General features: G+C 47.4%; 1 protein-coding gene across 1 annotated transcript in view; it reads right to left on the bottom strand.

Moving 5' to 3' along the window:
* LOC147108251 (ras-related protein Rab-11B-like) overlaps positions 1-20,428 on the bottom strand; it is a 35,816-nt gene extending 15,388 nt beyond the window's left edge. Inside the window, exon 1 of the mRNA XM_086004796.1 lies at positions 20,095-20,428. Within this exon, the coding sequence (XP_085860922.1) occupies positions 20,095-20,134 (40 nt within the window). The 5' untranslated portion in view covers positions 20,135-20,428. The remainder of the gene's footprint in view (positions 1-20,094) is intronic.
* Between the last annotated feature and the right edge of the window lie 3,765 nt (positions 20,429-24,193).

Genomic DNA, 24,193 nt, shown 5'->3' with positions numbered 1-24,193 from the left:
TGACTCTCTCTGGGGTACGGGTTCCCCGGGTGCTGACTCTCATTGGGGTATGGGTTCCCCGGGTGCTGACTCTCTCTGGGGTACGGGTTCCCCGGGTGCTGGCTCTCTCTGGGGTACAGTTCCCCGGGTGCTGACTCTCTCTGGGGTACAGTTCCCCGGGTGCTGACTCTCTCTGGGGTACGGGTTCCCCGGGTGCTGACTCTCTCTGGGGTACAGGTTCCCTGGGTGCTGACTCTCACTGGGGTACGGGTTCCCCGGGTGCTGATTCTCTCTGGGGTACGGATTCCCCGGGTGCTGACTCTCACTGGGGTACGAATTCCCCGGGTGCTGACTCTCTCTGGGGTATGGGTTCCCCAGGTCCTGACTCTCTCTGGGGTACGGGTTCCCCGGGTGCTGATTCTCTCTGGGGTACGGATTCCCCGGGTGCTGACTCACTGGGGTACGGATTCCCCGGGTGCTGACTCTCACTGGGGTATGTGTTCCCCGGGTGCTGACTCTCTCTGGGGTACAGTTCCCCGGGTGCTGATTCTCTCTGGGGTACAGTTCCCCTGGTGCTGACTTTCTCTCTGGGGTACGGGTTCCCCGGGTGCTTACTCTTGCTGAGTTGTGGGTTCTACTAGTAACTTTCTCAAGTGGCTAGTCACCATATATGACCTTGAACAGTGAGTGTCAGCCAGCTGGTCAATCACAAGATGCATCACCGGCAAGCCTGTTCCTGCTCTCATCGGTCTCCGCACATGGGCTTTCCTGCAGGACTCTCTGGATTGTGATCACAAGCAAGAACTCTGGCTGATCTTCCACTCCCTAAACCAGGACCACTGAAATCAAATGTAGCATCCTTACTGCTAGCCTGGCTTGGATCAGCTAACTCAGCACAGACCAAGGAGGAGCCCTGGACCATCTGATCTGAATGGCACAGGACCACATGGGCCTTGCAGTTACCTACAGAGAATCAGGAAAGATACTTTTTTTTTTTTTAAATTGCTGAATTTGTTCCCATGCTGCTGGGGATACCTTTTTTCTAGGAACGCCTCATGTTTCAGTGATCTGTCCAGAGAGTCTCAGCCGATGAAAAAAACCCTAATTTTTAAGGTACCTGTATTAGGTGGTGCAGTGGATTACAATTCAACTTTTCCCTTCTAGGGCCCAGGTTTGAATCCAGCCCAGACTAATGGGATGAAATTATTTTTGTCTGCTGGCTCTTACTTGGGTCCACCAAAGTCTCAGCCCAGTTCCTGGTGGGCATGGGCCCACACCATGAAACTAGCACGAAAAAACTTCAAATGCGGGAAGAAGCCTCCAAATATTGAGGAGGAAAATAAAAAAAGTGGACATTGTGGAGAGGAAAGGGAAAATGGACAATGTTACAATCGGGGAACAAAGGAACGTTACAAGGTTTTGTGGTTTTTGAACAGGAAGGGAGCTGCTAAGACAGAAGGAATTGGGCTGGGGTGCAGTGGCTGAATGATCATCCACCAATGGTGGAGCAAAGGGAGGGGAGGACAAGGAGAAGCCTGGCGTTAGACAGCTGGAGGAATGCATGGGATGCAAGACAGGAGAGGATCACTAAGGGGCAAGGCATGGACAGATTTGATGGTGAGGAGAAAATTTGGAAGTCAACTTGCTGGAGCCCAAAGAGCTAAGGGAGCTTAGAGAGAACGTGGGTGTTGGGAGTGGGGGATGTTTTGTGGGTAAGGACACAGGCTGTGCTGTTAGGGATGGATTAAAGCTTGTTAAGGCAGGGCAGCTAGCTAAGGGAGTGTTAGAAAAGTCAACCCTTGAGCTGGGACAGCAGGAAAAGTAGAGGTGGGCAATTTTGTGAAGAAGGAAGAAAACGATCTCGCTAAACTGGCAATTTCAATCAGAAAAGCCACATAATGGCTGGTTTAGGAAATAGGAAAAATGTCACAGTGGTGCAGTAGGGGACACTTTTTTTGAAGTTTCACCTGAGGCACATGGTTGCGACAGCAGAGTGGGAGCATTACTCTGTATCTAACCTGTGCTCCACCTACCCTGGGAGTGCTAGATGGGGCCATGAACACGAGGAGACCGAAAATCAAAGAGTCAAAATCATAGGATCCAACGCGACAACAAAAACAACAACTTGTATTTATATAGCGCTTTTAATGTAGTAAAACATCCCAAGGTGCTTCACAGGAGCGTTATCAAAAAAAATGACATCGAACCACATAAGGAGATATTAGGGTAGGGCTTGGTCAAAGTGGTAGGTTTTAAGGAGCGTCTTAAAGGAGGAAAGAGAGGTGGAGAGAAGAAATTCCAGAGCTTAGGGCCTCGGCAGCTGAAGGCACGGCCGCCAATGGTGGAGCGATTAAAATCAGGAATGCGCAAGACGCCAGTATTAGAGGAGCGCAGATATCTCGGAGAGTTGTATCTCAGACACCATGCCCATGGCAATGGTAAAGGCTCAGCTATACTTGCATGAGTAACTTGATGCAGAGACTGGGTAACAAAAAAATAGCAAAATATTCGATTCCGCAGCACTACATCCTCCAGCTATAAGCGCAAAATTCTACCAAACTGAAAAGCATTCAAGTTCCTGACCGGAAGTTCTGGCAGTTTCTCAATCTTCTGAAGCCTACTCCTTGCAGTTCTCCACTATATATGACTTGACCTGCTACCTTAGTTTTGGTCATGTATTTCCCACACGAGAAACAGCATGCTTTTCCTGTAGTGAGTCTAAGCCCTGTAAATGATTTTGGGGTATTTTGTAAATCTGTGCAGGGTTCAGTCTGAATTTCATGTTCAGCATCAATAAACATGGCTGAAAAACAGACAAAGTGAGAAGTGATCCCAGCCAACATTTGGGGACCAGCTGTGGCTTTTAAATTAAATAATAAAAAAGTGCAGCCAACAAGTTACAATCTGAAGCAGGCTCGCGGAATCAGCTCATTACCAAACCTCAGACACTCTCATTAAAATTTAGCCTTGGGATTCTTGTTAAAAGCAGAAACTAGATTGATTCATTAGGACGTTAGTTTTTTTGTCAGTGTTTCATTCTTGAATGTATCACAGATACAGAATCGTTTAGCGTAATGCAAGTGAATATTAACTTGCTTCTGTTGGACGAGTCAATGTATGTATAGTGGGCCGGTGTAAGCAGTTTGAGCTCCCTCAATGGCTCGGGGGAGGGGGTGGGAGGGGTAACCATGTGTGGAATTAAGCCAACTGTAAAATCGCACCCACTCTTCTTATTGCACTGGTGGATGGCAATCACCATTACCAATTTAGAGGTAGCATGTGCCCCCTTCTTAAAGGGACGCAACCAATAAAAACTGTAACTTAACCAAAATTAAAAAGAAACTTAACAAATTAAATGAAAATGCTATACCCAGGGGTGACGATGCACTACAGTCCCTCCGGTGCCCACCAGTCGCAGAAGGTCTTGAGCGTGCCAGTGGACACCGCGTGCTCCATCTCCAGGGACACCTTGGCGCGAACATAGAAGCGGAATAGAGGCAGACAGTCAGGCCGAACGACCCCCTCGACTGCCCACTGCCTGGACCAGTTAATGGCCACCTTGGTCAAGCCTAGGAGCAGTCCTACAAGGAGCTCTTCCGACTTGCCTGCTTCCCCCCCATCAGGTGTCAAATCGTGCTCTGTCCTGGAGGTAGTTTGGCAACAATTGGCTTCTGTAACCCTGAATTAGGGAGGAGAACATCAGCCAGGGTTCTTGCTCCTGATTGTCATCCTGATGACAAACAGGTGGAAAGTGCTTGCAGAAACATCATGTAAGGAGGGCAAGATTAGGCTCGGCTGTGATGCCCCCCATGGCAAAGTAGCCTGTCAACACTCACTGCCTAAGCTCACAGGTGAAGATTGGCCACTTGACAGAGGTACCACAGGGCAGCTGGTACCTCTGGGACTGTGCCCCAGCACGAGTCAGTGCGACAGGAGAGGAGAATTTTTTTTTTAAAAAAAGGTCACAACAAAAGTTTATGGTAAAATAATGGGCACACTGATGAATGACTTTTAAAGATGTTAACACAGCATTAGTGACACAAAAGCAAGTTGCAGCCTGACAGGGTCAGGCTGGGATTAGCTGATAACTGAGTAAAGGAAGGCTGACTATGCAGAATTCTAACTCCATCCTGTCAGAGGTCACAAGGTGTCTGAAACAGATTGCAGTTGCTATTTATTCAAATTTAAGACAGGAAATTTAACAGCTGTAAGATTAGAAAATTACCAGACAGCAAGCTTCATTATTTGTAAACTGTTTATTACCTCACTTTACCCAGAATGTGGAATTCGCTACCACAAGTAGTAGTTGAGGCGAATAACATAGATGCATTTAACAGAAAGTTAGATAAATACATGAGAGAAGGGAATAGAAGGATAGGGTTAGATGAACCAGGGCGGGAGGAGGCTCACGTGTAGCATAAACACCGGCACAGACCTGTTGGGCCGAATGGCCCGTTTCTGTGCTGTAAATTCTATGTAATTAATAAAATGAATTGTGTTTATTTGTGGAACATTTATCCCCTTTTTTCCCCTTAATTTTCCACCCAAACTCAGGGTCACTGATGCCAATTGTAGTGCCCCTAACCCTGCCCTAAAATGGAATCAACTCATTTAGTACAGAACAGACATCAAGCCCAGGACCTTTTGGTTTGGGTGCCTCAGTGCTCCATTGCTGAGGCCTTTATCCACAGGCCCATTAGCGAGTGAGTCATCCAATGTTAATCATGGCACAGAATATTGCATTATACCAGGGAGTGAGCTGCATTACATTAAACACGGCACAGAATGTCAGATTGCTGTGGGGAGTGAAGCGTGTCCTACATTAATCACGGCACCCAATATCGAATTGTACCAGCACAAATTTATAACCTTGAACAACTCCATTTCAAATGATTTTCCACAGATCCAGTAGAAACTGAGATGGAACCATTTATAAAAAAAAAATCCACAAGCAAATTTCATGTTGAGAAAACAAAGATGTAGGAAATACACGGCAGGCCTGTCAGCATCTGGGACAGAAAAACAGCTTAATGTTCTGGGTGGGAACCCTTTGTCAGCTTAATGTACTAAGGCGGTTAAAAGTAATTTGGAATGCATAAACCACAAATTGGGAATAATGCGTGGGACATGGGACTAGGAATTTTATGGTGAACAAGGTATTCTGACCCTGCACTCAGGGCTGGAATATTGGACCTAAACTACCATGTGTGCAAAGACTGGGAATACTGGAATGTAGGATGGTGACTGGGAATCTGGAGGCTCAAGTAGCACTATCTGGAACTAAAGAAACTGGAAATTGCACCGGAGGGCTACTGGTTCCAGGGGAACTGCAACAGGCAGCTTCTCCAGGAGAAGTGGGGGAAAACGGAATAAAAATAAAATGTGGATGTCTCCTTTACCATCAGCTCTACATTTTACCATGGCAGAATGTTCTGGATTCTTTCTGTAAAAAGCACAAAATGCCAAGAATTCTTGTCTTACTCAGGGTCTTCTCTGGGCTCAGAAACAGCTGTTTAATTTCTCCTTTTCGTTTAAATTCTGTTGGTTCTGAAGGTGTGAAGAAACTGTCACCAGGTTAAAACAACAAGGTGGAGCATCTCACACACCAGATGGCTACTCACCAGTAACAAACACACTACACAGAGCAAGTTCCATGGCAGCGGAAACACAGCAATACCAGAAGATGCTGGGGGGAACCATGATACTTTAAATATATCAGCCTGTCTCCTAGCCCACGATCTCTTACCCAATAATCCGCCGAGGGGGAAAGTGGTGCTTTGAGGAAGACAACATGATGCAGTGAAATGGTCAGCTTGTGGAAACAAGATTACAACAACAATAATGGTGGTGCTGATATTCACAACATCAGGTTTAGGTGAGAGAAGTCATTCAGCCCATCCAGCTTATGCTTCGATAGAAATCTGCGACTGCCTAGGAGGGCATTACAGCATCTAACTGCCTCTTGAATTCCAGCATTTTTGCCTCCACTACCCTACCCAGAGACCATTATAGGTATCAATCACATTTTGCCTGAAGGAACTAGAAGTAGACTGTGATATGCCTATCAATTAGTCCAATAAAAGGCGACGAGTTAAGAACGTAACTGAAGGTTTTTATTAGCTAAATAACAGAGCCCACCCTCGTGGGTGATCCGATCCAACAGGGAGGAATACTAGCCAGTCAGCTACCTTTATACCTGGGCAGGTAATGGGCGGAGTCGGAGGTGGTCAGCCCAGGTATAACAGTGCGACAAGAGGCGACCTCGTGTAGTGATGTGACAGTGAGAACAGTGAGAACAATATACAGTGATAACTATAACAGTGGTTTACCACATTCACCCCTTGTTTAGATTAGAGTCCGGCGGGGTGAAGTGTATTACCAGCTCTGGTATGTCAGTCTGTCCGGAGGCTTCGTTAGCCTCTCCGATCGTCGCAGCGGCGGTGTTACATTATCCGGTGTTAAAGCTGGTGTCTGCGTAGTCGGCAAAGGCTCGTGGGGTTCCGGCATGCCGTCTACCTCGGCTGGACTCGGGGGGTTGGGAGGGGGGGGTGAGGGTGCGAGGTCTCGTAAGGAGACAGTGTCCTCCCGTCCGTCTGGGTAAGCCACATAGGCGTACTGGGGGTTGGCGTGCAGGAGGTTCACCTTCTCGACCAGGGGGTCCGTTTTATGGGCCCTCACGTGCTTTCGCAGCAAGACGGGTCCCGGAGAGGTCAGCCAGGTTGGTAGGGTGGTTCCCGTAGTCGACTTCCTGGGGAAGACAAACATTCGGGCATGGGGGGTGGTGTTAATGGCAGTGCAAAGTAGTGACCGGATGGAGTGCAGCGCAATCGGGAGGACCTCTTGCCAGCGGGAGGTTGGGAGGCCCTTAGACTTTAAGGCTAAGAGGGTGGCCTTCCATACCGTCGCGTTCTCTCTTTCCACCTGGCCGTTCCCTCGGGGGTTGTAGCTGGTGGTCCTGCTTGCTGCAATACCCCTCTCCAATAGGAACTGACGGAGTTCCTCGCTCATGAAGGAGGCGCCCCGGTCACTATGTATATAGTTCGGGAACCCGAACAAGGCGAAGAGTTTGTTCAGGCATTTAATGACCGTGTTACTGGTCATGTCTGGGCAGGGGAAGGCAAAGGGGAAACGGGAGTACTCATCAACGATGTTGAGGAAGTACACATTACGGTCGGATGACGGTAGGGGCCCCTTGAAGTCGATGCTCAGACGCTCGAAGGGGCGGGTGGCCTTGATCAGGCTTGCTCTGTCCGGCTTATAGAAGTGCGGTTTGCACTCAGCACAGATCTGGCAGTTCCTGGTCATGGTCCTGACCTCCTCGATGGAGTATGGCAGGTTGCGGGCCTTAATGAAATGGTAGAGTCTGGTGACTCCGGGGTGGCAGAGGTCATTGTGGAGGGTCTGAAGTCTATCACTTTGCGCGCTGGCGCATGTAATGCGTGAAAGAGCATCAGGGGGGTCGTTCAGTTTACCGGGCCGGTACAAGATCTCATAATCATAGGTGGAAAGCTCGATTCTCCACCTCAAGATTTTGTCGTTCTTGATCTTGCCCCTCAGCTTGTTATTAAACATGAAGGCAACCGAGCGTTGGTCGGTGAGGAGGGTAAATCGTTTGCCTGCCAAGTAGTGCCTCCAGCGCCGTACTGCCTCCACAATTGCCTGGGCTTCCTTCTCGACCGACGAGTGTCGGGTCTCGGGGCCCTGTAGGGTCCTTGAGAAGAAGGCTACCGGCCTACCCTCCTGGTTAAGGGTAGCGGCTAGGGCGAAGTCGGATGCATCGCTCTCCACTTGGAAGGGGATTGACTCATCCACTGCGTGCATTGTGGCCTTGGCTATGTCTCCCTTAATGAGGGAGAAGGCCGCGCACGCCTCTTCCGTGAGGGGGAAGGATGTGGTTTTCAGGAGGGGTCTGGCTTTGTCCGCATAATTGGGTACCCATTGGGCATAGTAGGCGAAAAGCCCCAGGGTTCTCCTAAGTGCTTTTGGACAGTGGGGGAGGGGTAGCTCCATGAGGGGGCGCATTCTTTCGGGGTCGGGGCCGATGACTCCGTTCTCTACTACACAGCCAAGGATGGCAAGGCGCGCTGTGTTAAACACGCATTTCTCCTTATTGTAGGTGAGGTTCAGCCGTTGGGCCGTACGGAGGAATTTCTCCAGATTCACGTCGTGGTCCTGCCGGTCGCGGCCGCAGATGGTGACGTTATCTAGGTAGGGGAATGTGGCCTGCAGTCCGTTCTGGTCAACCATCCGGTCCATCTCCCTTTGGAAGACCGAGACCCCGTTGGTGACACCGAAGGGGACCCTAAGGAAGTGGTATAGGCGCCCATTCGCCTCGAAGGCGGTGTACTGGCGGTCCTCGGGGTGGATAGGGAGTTGGTGGTAGGCCGACTTAAGGTCGATGGTCGAGAATACGCGGTATTGTGCAATCTGATTGACCATGTCAGATATGCGGGGAAGGGGGTATGCGTCCAGCTGGGTGTATCTGTTTATGGTCTGGCTGTAGTCGATGACCAGGCGATTTTTATCGCCGGTCTTAACGACCACGACCTGGGCACGCCAGGGGCTGTTGCTCCCCTCGATGATGCCCTCCTTCAGGAGACGCTGCACCTCAGAGCTAATGAAAGCTCTGTCCCCAGCGCTGTACCGCCTGCTCTTGGTAGCGACGGGTTTGCAGTCGGGGGTGAGGTTAGCGAACAGGGAAGGTGGCGGCACCTTGAGGGTGGATAGGCTGCAGGTGTTACGCGGTGGGCGGTTTAACCTTCGCTGGTTGTCGACTGTGAGTGGGGGGAGGGGTCCACCGTATGCTAGGGTTACACTTTGGAGGTGGGATTGGAAGTCCAGCCCTAGTAGGACGGCAGCGCAGAGCTGGGGGAGGACGAGGAGTTTAAAGTTTTTATACTCTGTACCCTTAACCGACAAGGTCACAGCACAGTAGCCGCTAATGTCCGTGGCGTGGGACCTCGATGCCATCGAGATTCGGTTGCGCGTTGGCAGGACAGGGAGGGAGTAGTGGCTCACCGTGTCTGGGTGGATGAAGCTCTCCGTGCTTCCGCTGTCGAACAGGCAGGTCGTGGCGTGGCCGTTTACTTTGATGTCCATCATCGACTTGGACAGGTGGTGTGGGCGGGCTTGATCCAGAGTGACGGAGGCTAGCGTGTAGGTAAGCGAGTCGTTGTCGTCTGCGGGCGAGGCGGTCGTCGGGTCCGGGGGCCCGGTGGCAGTCGGGCGTGGTGTGTAAAATGGCGTCTCCCACGAGGTAGGACAAAATGGCGGAGAAGATGGCTGCCCCCATAACTCACATGAGGCACTATTGGGGTCGGTTGCCTTGATCAAAGATGGCCGCCCCCATGACTCACGTGTGGGGATACTGGCCTCAGTTGCCGTGAAAGAAGATGGCCGCCCCCACAGTTCGCATGAGGCACTGCTGGCCTCTGAAGATCCGCTCCTGCAGGCCTTAGAGAAGTGGCCTTTCTTCCTGCAGGTTGTGCAGGTAGAGTTCCTGGCTGGGCAGCGCGACCTCGGGTGCTTCTCCTGGCCGCAAAAGAAGCAGCCGGCGGCCCGATCGCGGGTGCCCGATGTCGGAGCCGGTACCGGGGGTGGCGGGCCCGGTCGGGTCCGGGACGCCGACGCTGAGGTAGGTCCCGGGGGCGGCGCTGCGAAGGGTATTGCGGTAGGGGTCGGGCCCGAGTCCCAGGGTCGCGAGCAGTACCTGGAAAACGCCTCCTGGTCCTGATGGGCCACCTCCAGGGAGAGAGCGAGGGCTTCAGCTTTGTCCAGGTCGAGGTCTTTAGCTTCAAGCAGTCTTTGCCGTGAGTAGTCGGACCGTAGGCCTTTCACAAAGGCATCGCGGATATTATCTTCCGTATTTTCAACAGCCGTCACCGCTTTAAAGTCACAGTTCCTGCCGAGTGCTCTTAGCGCCCGTAAAAATTCAGCTACAGACTCTCCTGGCTGTTGCGGGCGGGATCTTAGGAGGTGCCTGGTGTACATGTAATTTACCGGGCTGCGGTACTGCTGTTTCAGTAGGTTGATAGCGGCCTCGTACGTAGTCGTGTCCTGTATGAGTGCGTATACTCTCGGGCTCGCTTGGGCGTTCAGAAGTCTTAGTTTGGATCTCTGCGGGGCGCCGGATTCTTCCAGGTAGGATTCGAAGCAGTCCAGCCAGTGTTTGAAGTTGAGGGCTGCGTTTGGTGCCTGTGGGTTTAGATCCAGGTATGGTGGTTTCAAGGCTTGCAGCCAAGCCGGCTGGTGTGGCCCGTTGTCTGGAGGCTGCTGTTGCTGTGCTGCTGGGTGAGCTCCTTGCTGTTGCTGTTCATTATCAGACATCTTTAAAATTTAGCCAATAAAATTGATATGCCTATCAATTAGTCCAATAAAAGGCGACGAGTTAAGAACGTAACTGAAGGTTTTTATTAGCTAAATAACAGAGCCCACCCTCGTGGGTGATCCGATCCAACAGGGAGGAATACTAGCCAGTCAGCTACCTTTATACCTGGGCAGGTAATGGGCGGAGTCGGAGGTGGTCAGCCCAGGTATAACAGTGCGACAAGAGGCGACCTCGTGTAGTGATGTGACAGTGAGAACAGTGAGAACAATATACAGTGATAACTATAACAGTGGTTTACCACAGACTGGAACCTAACCTCAATGAACCCAGCTGGGATGGGTGAGGACAAGGATGAGGTGAAGATAAACTGAGTACGTGGAGCAGGGTGGGCTTGGGTTCCAGGAAAACTGTGAATTCTACAAAAAAACCTTCAATAGATATGGATGAGGAAGGCAACACAGCCCATATTAGCTCATCATGAAAAAGAAAACCTACAGTCCCAACTCCACGACAGCATCCAACCATCTGTTAAATGACTCCAAAGCTTTTGCCTCCACTACCCTACCTATCTGTTCCACACCAATCACTTTCTGTGCGAAGAACATACAATCTTATATTGGTGGTGTGCAGGTTTTAAATATATATTTATTAAAAATCTTGCAGAGCCCCCACACTAACCTTTGCTTCTTCTCATCTTGGCTTTTGGTCTCCTTTTCTGTCAGCACTTACCATTGTAAATTGCTATGTCAACATTGTCCACTTAATGTTGTATGTCAACAGTAATGCTTTAGTTGCAGACTCTGGCCACTAGGTGACTCTGTGAAAGGAGTTTCTAAAGTCGCTCTCCTAATTCTATTGCCATTTTATATATCTATATATTAACAATCTTACTTCTGTGTGAACTTCCTGTCTACAGAACCTTACTTCCTATTGTTATATTTTTGTCACACTTTTATAAATTGCTGTGACACATTTACAATGGAAACAGCCCATACAAACTCATCATCCATAATTACACCGTCCTGCCTGTGGTAGCGTCGTAACACCTCTGTTTGTACTGCAGAGAAACTGCTGTGTTCCAACCAACTCTTGGTTCCCTGCTTCCCAAATTCCTGTAATTTTTGCTCATTAAATGTCTACCTATATCTATTAATATATTAGAAATCTTGTCAGCTTGCATTTCCTGTCAACCTTTTGCATTATTAATTGTAATGTGCACAATTATAATGGAAATTACCCAGGTAAACTCATCATGCTGTGACTAAAATTTTCCCACAGTGGAATTACTGCACTGCCAACACAGTGGGTGGGGGTAATTACAACGTGACAAGTTTACATAGGTAGTTATCATTCTAAATTTGGACCTGGGAATTTATAATGAAAATATTAAAAGAAAGACCAAATGTATAACAAAATGGGAACTGTAACATACTGGTTATGTTACTGGACTAGTAATCTAGAGGCCTGGACGAACAATCCAGATATGCAAGTTCAAATCCCACCACGGTAGCTGTGGAAATTAAATTCAGTTCATTAAACAAATCTGGAATAAAAAGCTAGTATCAGTAATGGTGACCATGAAACTACCGGATTGTCATAAAAAACCATCTGGTTCACTAATGTCCCTTAGGGAAGAAAATCTGTCGTCCTTACCTGGTCTGGCCTATATGTGACTCCAGACCCACAGCAATGTGGTTGACTCTTAACTGCCCTCTGAAATGGCCCAGCAAGCCACTCAGTTGTAAAAAACCGCTACAAGAATAAAACCGGACTGACCACCCGGCATCGACCTCGGACACAACAACGGCACATCCAGCCCAGTCGACCCTGCTCACTAACCATGAAGTCTCATGGCATCAGGTCAAACATGGGCAAGGAAACCTCCTGCTGATTACCACCAACCGCCCTCCCTCAGCTGATGAATCAGTACTCCTCCATGTTGAACACTACTTGGAAAAAGCATTGAGGGAAGCAAGAGCACAGAATGTGCTCTGGGTGGGGGACTTCAATGCCCATTACCAAGAGTGGCTTGGTAGCACCACTACTGACCGAGCTGGCTGAGTCCTGAAGAACATAGTTGGCAGACCGGGCCTTCAGCAGGTGGTGAGAGAACCAACACGAGGGAAAAACCTTACTTAACCTCATCCTCACCAATCTACCTGTCGCAGATGCATCTGTCCAGTATTGGTAGCAGTGACCACCGCACAGTCCTTGTGGAGACAAAGTCCCATCTTCACACTGGGGACACCCTTCATCGTGTTGTGTGGCACTACCACCCTGCTAAATGGGATAGATTCAGAACAGATCTAGCAGCTCAAAACTGGGCATCCATGAGGCGCTGTGGGCCATCAGCAGCAGCAGCAGCAGAATTGTATTCCACCACAATCTGTAACCTCATGGCCGGACATACACTTGGTTTTGACTCCCCATGTGCAACACACAGGAGATCCGACAAATAATCTAGCAAACTAGCAATATAAAATCTAATATATAAAAATAAGGACAGAATATATGACTTTACAATGGGGCTGAATTACATCTGCATGCCCTGGTGCAATTGTCCCAAGCCCTCTAACCCTAGGTCACCTGAAGACTAAACTTGATCTTGATTCATAAGAAAAGAACATAAGAAATAGGAGCAGGTGTAGGCCAATCAGCCCCTCGAGCCTGCTCCGCCATTCAATAAGATCATGGCTGATCTGATCCTAACCGCCAAACTACTATCACAGAACCATCTCCTGAATCTAACAGAATTAGACACACGAAATAGGAGCAGGATCAGGCTACACGGCCCCTGGGCCCGCTCCGCTACCCACAGGGCCATGACCGATCCGAACCTAGACTCATGTCCAAATTCCTGCCCGCTCCCCATAACCCTTTATTCCCTTTACTTCTAGGAAACTGTCTATTTCTGTTTTAAATTTATGTAATGATGTAGCTTCTACAGCTTTTTGGGGCAGCATATTCCATGGACCTACCACCCTCTGAGTGAAGTAGTTCCTCCTCATCTCAGTTTTGAAAGAGCAGCCCCTTATTCTAAGACTATGCCCCCTAGTTCTAGTTTCACCCATCATCGGGAACATCCTCCCCGCATCCACCCGATCCAACCCCTTCACAATCTTATATGTTTCAATAAGATCGCCTCTCATTCTTCTGAACTCCAATGAGTAGAGTCCCAATCTACTCAACCTCTCCTCATATGTCCATCCCCTCATCCCCGGGATTAACCGAGTGAACCTTCTTTGTACTGACTCGAGAGCAAGTATGTCTTTTCTTTAGTATGGACACCAAAACTGTATGCAGTATTCCAGGTGCGGTCTCACCAATACCTTGTACAACTGAAGCAATACCTCCCTATTTTTATATTCTATCCCCCTAGCAATGAAAGCCAACATTCCATTGGCCTTCTTAATCACTTGCTGCACCTGCATACTAACCTTTTGAGTTTCGTGCACCAGGACCCCCAGATCCCTTTGTACTTCAGTACTTTCCAGTTTCTTGTCATTAAGATAATAACTTGCTCTACGATTTTTCCTGCCAAAGTGCATAACCTCACACTTTCCAGTATTGTATTCCATCTGCCAAATCTCTGCCCACTTACTTAGCCTGTCTATGTCCTCTTGCAGGTTTTTTATGTCCTCCTCACTCACTACTTTCCCTCCCATCTTAGTATCATCTGCAAACTTTGATATGTTACACTCGGTCCCCTCCTCCAAATCGTTAATATAGATTGTAAAGAGTTGGGGACCCAGCACTGACCCCTGCGGAACACCACTAGTTACTGATTGCCAGTCCGAGAATGAACCATTTATCCCAACTCTCTGCCTTCTGTTAGATAGCCAATCCTCTATCCATGCCAGAATATTACCCCCAATCCCGTGATTTTTTATCTTAAGCAATAATCTTTTGTGTGGCACCTTGTCAAATGCCTTTTGGAAGTCTAAATACACTACGTCCACTGGTTCCCCTTTATCCACCCTATATGTTACTTCCTCAAAGAACTCCAGCAAATTTGTCAAACATGACTTCCCCTTCATAAAACCATGCTGACTTTGTCCTATTAAATTATGATTATCCAAATGTCCTGTTACTGTCTCCTTAATAATGGACTCCAAAATTTTACCTACCACAGATGTTAGGCTAACCGGTCTATAGTTTCCAGCCTTCTGTCTACTGCCCTTTTTAAATAAGGGTGTTACATTAGCAGTTTTCCAGTCTGCCGGGACCTTTGCTGAGTCCAGGGAGTTTTGGAAAATTATTACCAATGCATCCACAATCCCTACCGCCACTTCCCTCAAGACCCTAGGATGTAAGCCATCAGGTCCAGGGGATTTATCCGCCTTGAGTCCCATTATTTTACCGAGTACCACTTCCTTAGTGATTTTGATCGTGTTTAGCTCCTCCCCCCCTATAGCCCCCTGTTTGTCCAGTGTTGGGATATTCTTAGTGTCCTCTACTGTAAAGACTGATACAAAATATTCATTCAGTGTTTTTGCATCTCCATATTTCCCACCATTAATTTCCCGGTCTCATCCTCTAAGGGACCAACATTTACTTTAGCCACCCTTTTTCTTTTTATATAACTATAAAAACTCTTACTATCTGTTTTTATATTTTTTGCTAATTTACTTTCATAATCTATCTTCCCTTTCTTAATCAATCTTTTTGTTATTTTTTGCTGTCTTTTAAAGTTTTCCCAATCCTCTATCCTCCCACTAGATTTGGCTACCTTATATGCCCTTGTTTTTAGTTGAATACTATCCTTAATTTCTTTACTTAGCCACGGATGGCTGTCTTTTCTTTTACACCCTTTTCTTCTCAGTGGAATATATATTTTTTGGAAGTTGTAAAATAACTCCTTAAATGTACACCACTGATCATGTATCGTCTTACCCTTTAATCTATTTTCCCAATCCACTCTACTCAATTCCGCTCTCATACCTTCATAGTCTCCTTTATTCAAGCTTGTTTGAGATCCAACCTTCTCACCCTCTAATTGAATATGGAATTCAACCATGTTATGGTCACTCATTCCAAGGGGATCCTTTACTAGGACATTTTTAATTAATCCTGTCTCGTTACACAGGACCAGATCTAAGGTTGCTTGCCCCCTGGTCGGTTCAGTTACATACTGCTCAAGAAACCCATCCCTAATACACTCAATGAACTCATCCTCAAGGCAGCCCTGCCCAATTTGATTTGTCCAATTAATATGATAGTTAAAATCCCCCATAATTATAGATGTTCCCTTATTACAAGCCTCAACTATTTCCTGATTGATACTCCGTCCAACAGAGTTGCAACTGTTCGGAGGCCTATAGACTACGCCCACTAATGTTTTTTTCCCCTTATTATTCCTTACCTCCACCCAAACTGTTTCATTATCCTGATCTTTTGACCCAATATCATTTCTCTGTATTACAGTGATTCCTTCCTTTATTAACATAGCCACCCCACCTCCCCTTCCTTCCTGCCTGTCCTTCCTGATCGTTAAATAACCTGGTATGTTTAATTCCCAGGCATTGTCACCCTGCAGCCATGTTTCTGTAATGGCCACAAGATCATACCCGTATGTAGTTATTTGTGCCATTAACTCGTCTATTTTGTTACGAATGCTACGTGCATTCAGATAGAGAACTTTCAAATATGTTTTGTGACACTTAGTTCCTGCTTTTGCCCTTTTTATTACTTTACCTTTTACTCCATACCTTCTGCCCCTTCCTGACACGCTCTGGTTTTTAATTTCCCCACTGCTACCTAAGTCTATGACCTTCTCTCTTGTCATTTGTATTATTTGCTCTCTAGGAACCTCCTACCCAATAGTTAGTTTAAAGCCCTCTCTACAGCCCTAGTTATATGATCCACCAGGACTCTAGTCCCAGCACTGGCCAAGTGAAGCCCGTCCCAAAGGAACAGCTCCCTCCTGCCCCAGTACTGGTGCCAGTGTCCCAGGAAGCAAAACCCATTTCTCCCACACCAGTCTTTGAGCCACGCATTTAACTCTCTCATTTTATTTGTCCTAGCCAAATTTGCTCGTGGCTCAGGTAATAATCCAGAGATTATTACCCTTGAGGTTCTGTTTTTTAATTTGACCCCTAGCTGCTCATACTCCTTTAACAGAACCGGCTTCCTAGTCCTATCTACGTCGTTTGTACCAACATGGACCACAACAACTGGATCCACCCCCTCCCACTGCAAGTTTCTTTCCAGCCCAGAGGAGATGTCCTTAACCCTGGCACCGGGTAGGCAACACAGCCTTCGGGACTCTCACTCTCGGCTGCAGAGAACTCTATCTATCCCCCTAATAATACTATCCCCTACCACTACAACATTTCTATTTACTCCCCCCTCTTGAATGGCCCCCCGTTCCACGGTGCTGTGGCCAGGTTGCTCATCCTCCCTGCAGTCCCTGCTCCTGTCCCCACAGGGAGTAAGAACCTCGAACCTGTTGGACAAGAGCAAGGGCTGCGGCTCCTCCAGCTCTACCTCCTGGATCCCCGTACCTGCCTCACTCGTAGTCACACCGTCCTGTCCCTGACCATGGGCTACATCTGAATTAATTAACTTCATAGATGTGACCACCTCCTGATACACGGAGTCCAGGTACTTCTCCCCCTCCCTGATGTGTCGCAGTGTCTGAAGCTCAGACTCCAGCTCATCAACACGGAGCTGGAGTTCCTGTAGCAGCAGACACTTGTCACAGACGTAATCACCGTGAGCCTCAATGGGGTTCACCGGCTCCCACATCTCGCAACAGTAACACATCACCTGCTCCATTCTATGTAATTAATTAAATTTTTTATTGTTAGTTATGGACACCCTCTGCCCGATTTTAGATGCTAGTATCCCCTTTAATTAATTGGATTTAAATTAAATCAATCCCTCTAGTTACACCAGTTAAATGGTATACCAACAGTCACTCTGCACCAGAAAGGCCTTATTAACTACAACCCACAGAGTTAAAGTTTGAAAAGAGCACCTAACACCCCACCTACCCAAACTCACACTTACCCAAACTCACACTTACCCAAACTCACAGCACTCTTTGATGACTCGCACTAGGACTGGTCTTTTTATACTGTTTGTTTGTTTACAGCCAAATGAGTCACCCCTGCTGATTGGTTAGAAAACTGGTTTCCACTGCCTGCTGTGTCAATTTACTCCTACTGCAGTGTTACCTTGTTTTACTCTTCTTAAACCAACAGAATCCCAAATATTTAACTTTTCCCCTTTACTTAAACTGCTTAAGTAATCTTATCAAGAATGATTTAAAGAGAAATAACAATTAAAGAACTCTCACACTTACCCAAACTCACAGCACTCTCTGCTGACTTCCCTGTGTTCAGCACCACAGGAGATTGACGAGTTGTATAAAACTTAGATTATCAGCTGACTATGGGTAACACCATGGTTAATTTACTAATATGACAGTAACCTTAGGTTAAAAAATACTGGGGGATAATTTTAACATTTATCGCTGGGCAAAAAACGGGCGAGAGCAAATCGGCAGCTCGTTTTACACCATGCATGATTTTCTTTTCCAATTGAAACTTCAAGTGAAACCAAGTTGTTACAAAGTAGCTTAGAACACAGTTGTGCGTTCACTCCTGTTCTACTTTTGCAGAGAAATATAGACAAGCACTGCTTTGACTTGAAGGTAGACCCAGATTCAGGGCTCTTCCTGCAGGACTCTCACTCCATTTTGCTCTGGAGTCAGATTGGGCCCAGATTCCACTTCACGCCAGTGCTGCAGTTGTAGTGCAAATCCAGCCTCTTATAAAAAGACTTGCATTTATATAGTGCCTTTCATGACCACCAGACGTCTCAAAGCGCTTTACAGTCAATTAAGTACTTTTGAAGTGGAGTCACTGTTGTAATGTAGGAAACGTGGCAGCCAATTTGCACACAGCAAGCTCCCACAAACAGCAATGTGATAATGACCAGATAATCTGTTTTTGTTATGTTGATTGAGGGATAAATATTGGCCAGGACACCAGGTATAACTCCCCTGCTCTTCTTCGAAATAGTGCCATGGGATCTTTTACGTCTACCTGAGAGAGCAGACGTCTCATCCGACAGTGCAGCACTCCCTCAGCACTGCACTGGAGTGTCAGCCTGGATTTTTGAGCTCAAGTCTCAAACCCACAACCTTCTGACTCAGAGGCGAGTGTGCTACCCCCTGAGCCATGGCTGACAAAGAGTGTACACCCCAAATGTTAAGCTACCTTTTCTGTTTTCAGATGCTGACATACCTAGCATGTATTTCCAGCATTTTTGTGTTTTAATAGCAGGCTTCCAGTTTGCTTCCCCTTTTTATTTACACATACAGACAAGCAGAAAGGGTTACAATGTATTCAGTTTCATTAGTTCGGTACACAGGTTAAGGGTCACTGTCACATTTTGGGACTTGTGATTATTTTTCTTAACAGAAAGGATTTGGGGAATAATTTATGCTTAAATGTTGCATATTAAAAAAAACCTGCGCAATTAATTTTGTTTTAAGGCCACAGGCATAGAAGATTATATTAAAGCCAGACGAGACAGTTTGCGCATGTCACAGATCACCGTCTATTTGAAATTGAACCCATGAAGGTCAATTGAATCATCTCAGGACCATTAACCAGGATGGCCCAATAAGAGCAGTTTTTTTAAGCCCAAGAGGGCAAAGAGAGATGGTATCGTTTTTTTTTCCCTATTGGCAAAATAATGAATGGGGACAAAATCAGCAACACTGGGAATAAGAATAAGGAACATATAGGCAGTCAGGTTTTAAAGAGACTCAGATGTAGGCCTTGGGCCTGGAACTAGAAACTGAAATACAGGAGGTCAGACTTTGCAATTAGAAGTTGGTCTATAAATAAAAAGTAAAATGACAAAAACAAATAAGTCAAGCCCACGGGGTTTATTATTTTCTTCTCATTTTTTCAAAGCAAGATGGAGTGAAGTGGGATTCGCTTTGATTTGCAGGTTTACTTGCTGTTTGGTGAAATAAAGCAGTTTGATAATTCGCATCTGGCCTCGTCTGACTGAGTATTTCTCAGTTCACCTTTGGAACGTGGAGAAGCACATGACCAAACCCGGTTTGTGAGCACACAATATCAAGTTCAGATCACAAGGGTCCTTCTCTTACACCCCTGGGTTAACCTATCTGGCAGCAGGCTTGTAAATAGAAAGTGAGACAAGTCTACATTGGCATCACAATTGCGGACATGTTAACAGATGTATCGGTTTACAAACTGATACATGAAAACAACCAGCAAAAGGAATGGAGTTATTTCAAATTGAATTCTTCTTTAGAGCCGAATCCTTTTGGAACAAAAATCCTTGTCTTAATCCAGTAAGGGCAGGAAGGAAGCTGTCAGTACCAAACCCCACCCCCTGCTCCTCAAGGTATCACCGGCTGATATGTTGTGTCAATTTAAACCCAGACCCTTTTATATTTATATAAAAAAATAACAAAAGGATCAAGTGATGAAAAATTGCTTTTTTTTTAAAAAAAGGTCTCAAAAATAGAGGTTTTGCAAAACCAGCCGCAGAGAGGAGGCCGCTGACTTGCATCTTTCTTTCACAATCGCCCTGCTCATCAAACACATTCGGGGGCGCAGCTCGGCCCCGGCGGCAGCCCCGGCTCTTTACCTGTCATCTGCGCCAGACAGTCTCACTGACATAGAAAGTATTAACGGTAAAGCATCCGAGGGGCGGCCGGAGCCGGAACCATTCCCCCAGCCCCGAGTCAAAAGGTTTTATGAATGGGTTTACAGCGGGCTCTACTGATATTAAAATCTCACCTTTGAACAAATAATCGTATTCATCCTCTCTGCTCCCCATCTTCCACCACTCTTATTGTCCGACTCGGCTCGCCGCACCGGATAAAGCAATCATCAAGATCCTGGTTTCTGCCGAAGCCCAAGGTTCCTTCCGGGATCGAGCAGGAGGAGGCAGAGCTCTTAAAGCTGTACTGTCCCTGCACCCACTCACCGTGCGACACAAAATAGGAAAATGCTGGGCATCGCCCCAGCAATTCTACCCCTGGAAATATTACGGAGACTTTAAAAAAAATTATAATGATAGGCTGCGTGGAACTACCCTTGATTGGTTCCACTCTTACCTATGGGATCACAGCCAGAGCATCCCCAACAATGGCTTCTCTTCCCATCCCCACACCGGTGCCCCTGGAGTGCCCCAAGGCCCCCACTTCTTCCTCAGTTTCCACATGTACGCTGACAACAGCTCGACCCAACACCCCTCTCAACCCCTCCGCTGCCTCTGTGTTGTCAGACTGCTTCTCTGACAGCAGTCTTGGATGAGCCAAAATTTCCTCCAGCTAATCATTGGGAAGACTGAACCCATTGTCTTCAGCCCACAGCACAAATTCCATATCCTGGCCACCGATTCCATCCTCTTCCCCGGCCACTGTCTTAGGCTGCACCAGACTGTTCGCAACCTCAGCATCCCCTTCAACCCTGAGCTGAGCTCCCAACTCCATATCCTCTGCATCACATAGACTGTCTACTTCCATTTCTGTAACATCGCACACCTCCACCCCTGCTTTAGCCCATCTGCTGCCAGAACCCTCATCCATGTGTTTGTCACCTCCAGACTTGACTATTCCAATGCCCTCCTGCCAGCCTCCCATCTTTCACCCTTTATAAACTTCAGTTCAACCAAAACTCTGCTGCCGTTATCCTATCCCTTACCATCACCCCTATCCTCGATGACCCACATTGGCTTCTGGTCCCCCCAAAGCCTTAAATTTAAAATGAACATCCTTGTGTTTAAATCTCTTCATAACCTAATCTCTCCATATCTCTGTAACCTCCTCCAGCCCTATAATGTCCTCGAACTTTCTGTTCCTCTGACTCTGGCCTCATGCATCCCTTCCCCCTCCCTTTGCCTCACCATTGGTGGGCATACCTTCAGCTGTCTAGGCCCTACACTCAGGAATTACCTCCCTAAACCTTTCTGCCTGTCAACCTTCCCCTCCTCCTTTAAGACCGTACTTAAATCCCATCTGTTTGACCAAGCTATTGATCATCCCTCCTAATATCTTCTTCTTGGCCTCAGCATCTATTTTATTCTGATTAAGCCTTTGTGAAACACGTTGGGACATTTATTTTCTATGTTAAATGTGCTATATAAATGTAAGTTGTAGTTGTATTAGTAAAGGATAAACCTCCATATTGTGATTTCTAAATACTCATTAATGTAGTGTCTGTACCTTTAAGAGAGAACTACTTTTGCAGCTCCTGTATACTGTAGTACCAGCAGTGACCACACCTGTATATAAGCCTTGAGCATGCCTCTGTACTGTTAGTCTTTAGATTACCCTCCTCCAGTAAACACCTGTTGATTGTTAATTTACAGCCTCCGTCTAGTTATTGGAAAACATCATACTTTAAGAATCACGGATTCAACAGTGGCGACGAGGTCGATTCGAATCTACCTGCAACTCTGCATTTCCTTTCAAGGATTCGCTCCGGGAGGACGGTGGAAGAAAGTCGAGGCCAGAAGCACGGGCGTCGACCACGAGCAACCGCCCAGTCATCTGGCAGAGAGTGAACATCGCAGGGGAGGCTGTTGAGAGCTGGGCTTGGTTCTCCAGCCACGACGATCCAGCAACAGACTGGCAACAGGTACAACGCAGACCCTTCCCGGACAGCGGCGGCTGGAGCCGACCAACGGCACAGAAAAGGCCGAGCAGCGTCGACGGGGTAAGAGAGAGGGTGAAGCGCACAGGGCGCAGCCGGGGGTTGAAAACCGAGCGGCGTCGACGGAAAACAAAAAGAGAGAGAGGATAAAGCAGCAGCCGGGTTCAGGACCGAGCGGCGGGAACGAGAGAGGCGCACAGGAGAATGCGCAGAGCACAGCCAGGGCTCAAGGGCTGAAAAGCGTCCGTGGGGGAAAGAAAGGAAGCGTGGGAGACGCCATTGAGCCGCGGAGAAGAAGGGAGAGCGCGGGAGACGCCATTTTAGACAGTTTAATCACACCCAGGGATGCCGAAGAGTGGTAGTATCACTGCGTTCGATAATGAAGTCGAAGATTGGGCGACATATGTGGAACGCATTGAGGTGTACTGCAAGGCGAATGAAGTGCCAGACGCTAGGAAAGCACTGGTTTTGTTGAATTCCATGGGTGCAAAAACTTATGGCTTACTGCGAAACCTAATAACCCCAGAGAAGCCAGTGGATAAGAATTTCGAAAGCATAGTGGAAATCCTACAGGACCACTTAAACCCCACACCGCTGCTGATAGCAGAAAGATTTAAGTTCCACAAAAGGAACCAGCATAAAGATGAAAGTAATGCTGAGTACTTAACGGAACTGCGCAAGCTATCAAAACACTGCCAGTTTGGATTGGGACTAGCAGATACGTTAAGGGACAAGTTTGTGTGTGGGCTTCAAAGTGAAGGAACCCAGAAACGGCTTCTACCAGAAAAGGATCTTACGCTGGACAAGGCTTTCAGCATGGCAGTATCACACGAAGCAGCCGCACGGGGCGCTGCAGAGATACAACGGAGACCGCAAGAATATGGCACCAATGAAATGTCATATGGAGCAGGGAAGTGTTATCGCTGCGGCAGAACAACACACGACCAGAAGGATTGTTGGTTCAAGGACCAAGTGTGCAGACAGTGTGGAAAAGCAGGACACATAGCAAGAGTCTGCAGGTCAGGGAAGAAAACCAGCTGCAAGAAATCTCCACAGGAGAAGTACAAAAAGGTACATAAGGTGATGGACAGTAGTTCAGACGAACAGAAAAGTGACACAGACTCCGGAAGCAAGGAGCTGGGTTGTCTGAAACTACATAAGGTAATCAAAATGGAGGATCACCAGACTATCTGGGTCACACTCAAGATAGACGGGGTCCAAGTGAAAATGGAATTGGACACAGGATCAGCCCTAACAGTCATAAACCAAAGGGACTACAAGTGGCTATTTTCACATATACCCTTGAAAGCTACAGAGATTGTCTTGAAGACGTACACGGGGCAAAAAGTCTACCCCAAAGGAAAAATAAGGGTGAACGTGATATACAAAGGCCAGGAAATACCCAAAATGGACCTATATGTATTGCCAGATGGCGGACCACCACTACTAGGATGTGAATGGATCCGGAAGATACAATTAGATTGGCATTCCATACAGGCACTGAAGGTTGAGGCCAAAAAGGATGACGACGTCACACCTGGATGACTGTCAAAAATGCTAACTGACGCACAAGAAGTGTTCCAGGAGGGACTCGGAACACTAAAACGCATAACAGCGACGATTAAAATAGAGGAAAATGCAAGCCCAACGTTTTTTAAGGCCAGACCGGTGCCTTATGCGATCCGACCAGCCGTCGAAGCAGAGCTGGAAGGGTTGGAATGTTCAGGAGTACGGTCCAAAGTAGACTGGAGCGAGTGGGCTACACCCATCGTTCCTGTAATGAAGAGGTCGTTGAGTAATACGCCTGGGGAACCAAAGAAGGTCCGCATCTGTGGGGATTTTAAGATGACAGTGAACCCAGTCCTTCACACGGTACAATATCCACTTCCACGGATTGAGGATATTTTCGCCTCGCTATCTGGAGGGAAACGCTTCACCAAAATTGATCTGGCCCAGGCGTACCTGCAAATGGAGGTAGAAGAAGCCTCGAAACAATACCTCACGATCAACACTCAAAAAGGTCTCTACCAATACAACCGGCTGGTGTTCGGGGTAGCATCGGCTCCGGCTATTTGGTAAAGGGCAATGGATCAAGTCCTGCAACGGATTCCAGGGACCCAGTGTTATTTGGACGACACCCTGGTCATGGGTGAAAATGACAGTGATCACCTCGCCAACCTGGAGAAGGTGCTCACTAGATTAAAGGAATATGGGCTACGAGCTAATTGCCACAAGTGCG

This window comes from Somniosus microcephalus, chromosome 13 (genome assembly GCF_052327205.1).
Source record: "Somniosus microcephalus isolate GS21.2 chromosome 13, FLI_Smic_1.0, whole genome shotgun sequence".
NCBI classification, from domain to species: Eukaryota; Metazoa; Chordata; class Chondrichthyes; order Squaliformes; family Somniosidae; genus Somniosus; species Somniosus microcephalus.
The sequence above is the reverse complement of the archived record's forward strand: the minus strand, read 5'-3'. Positions and strand labels throughout refer to the sequence as shown.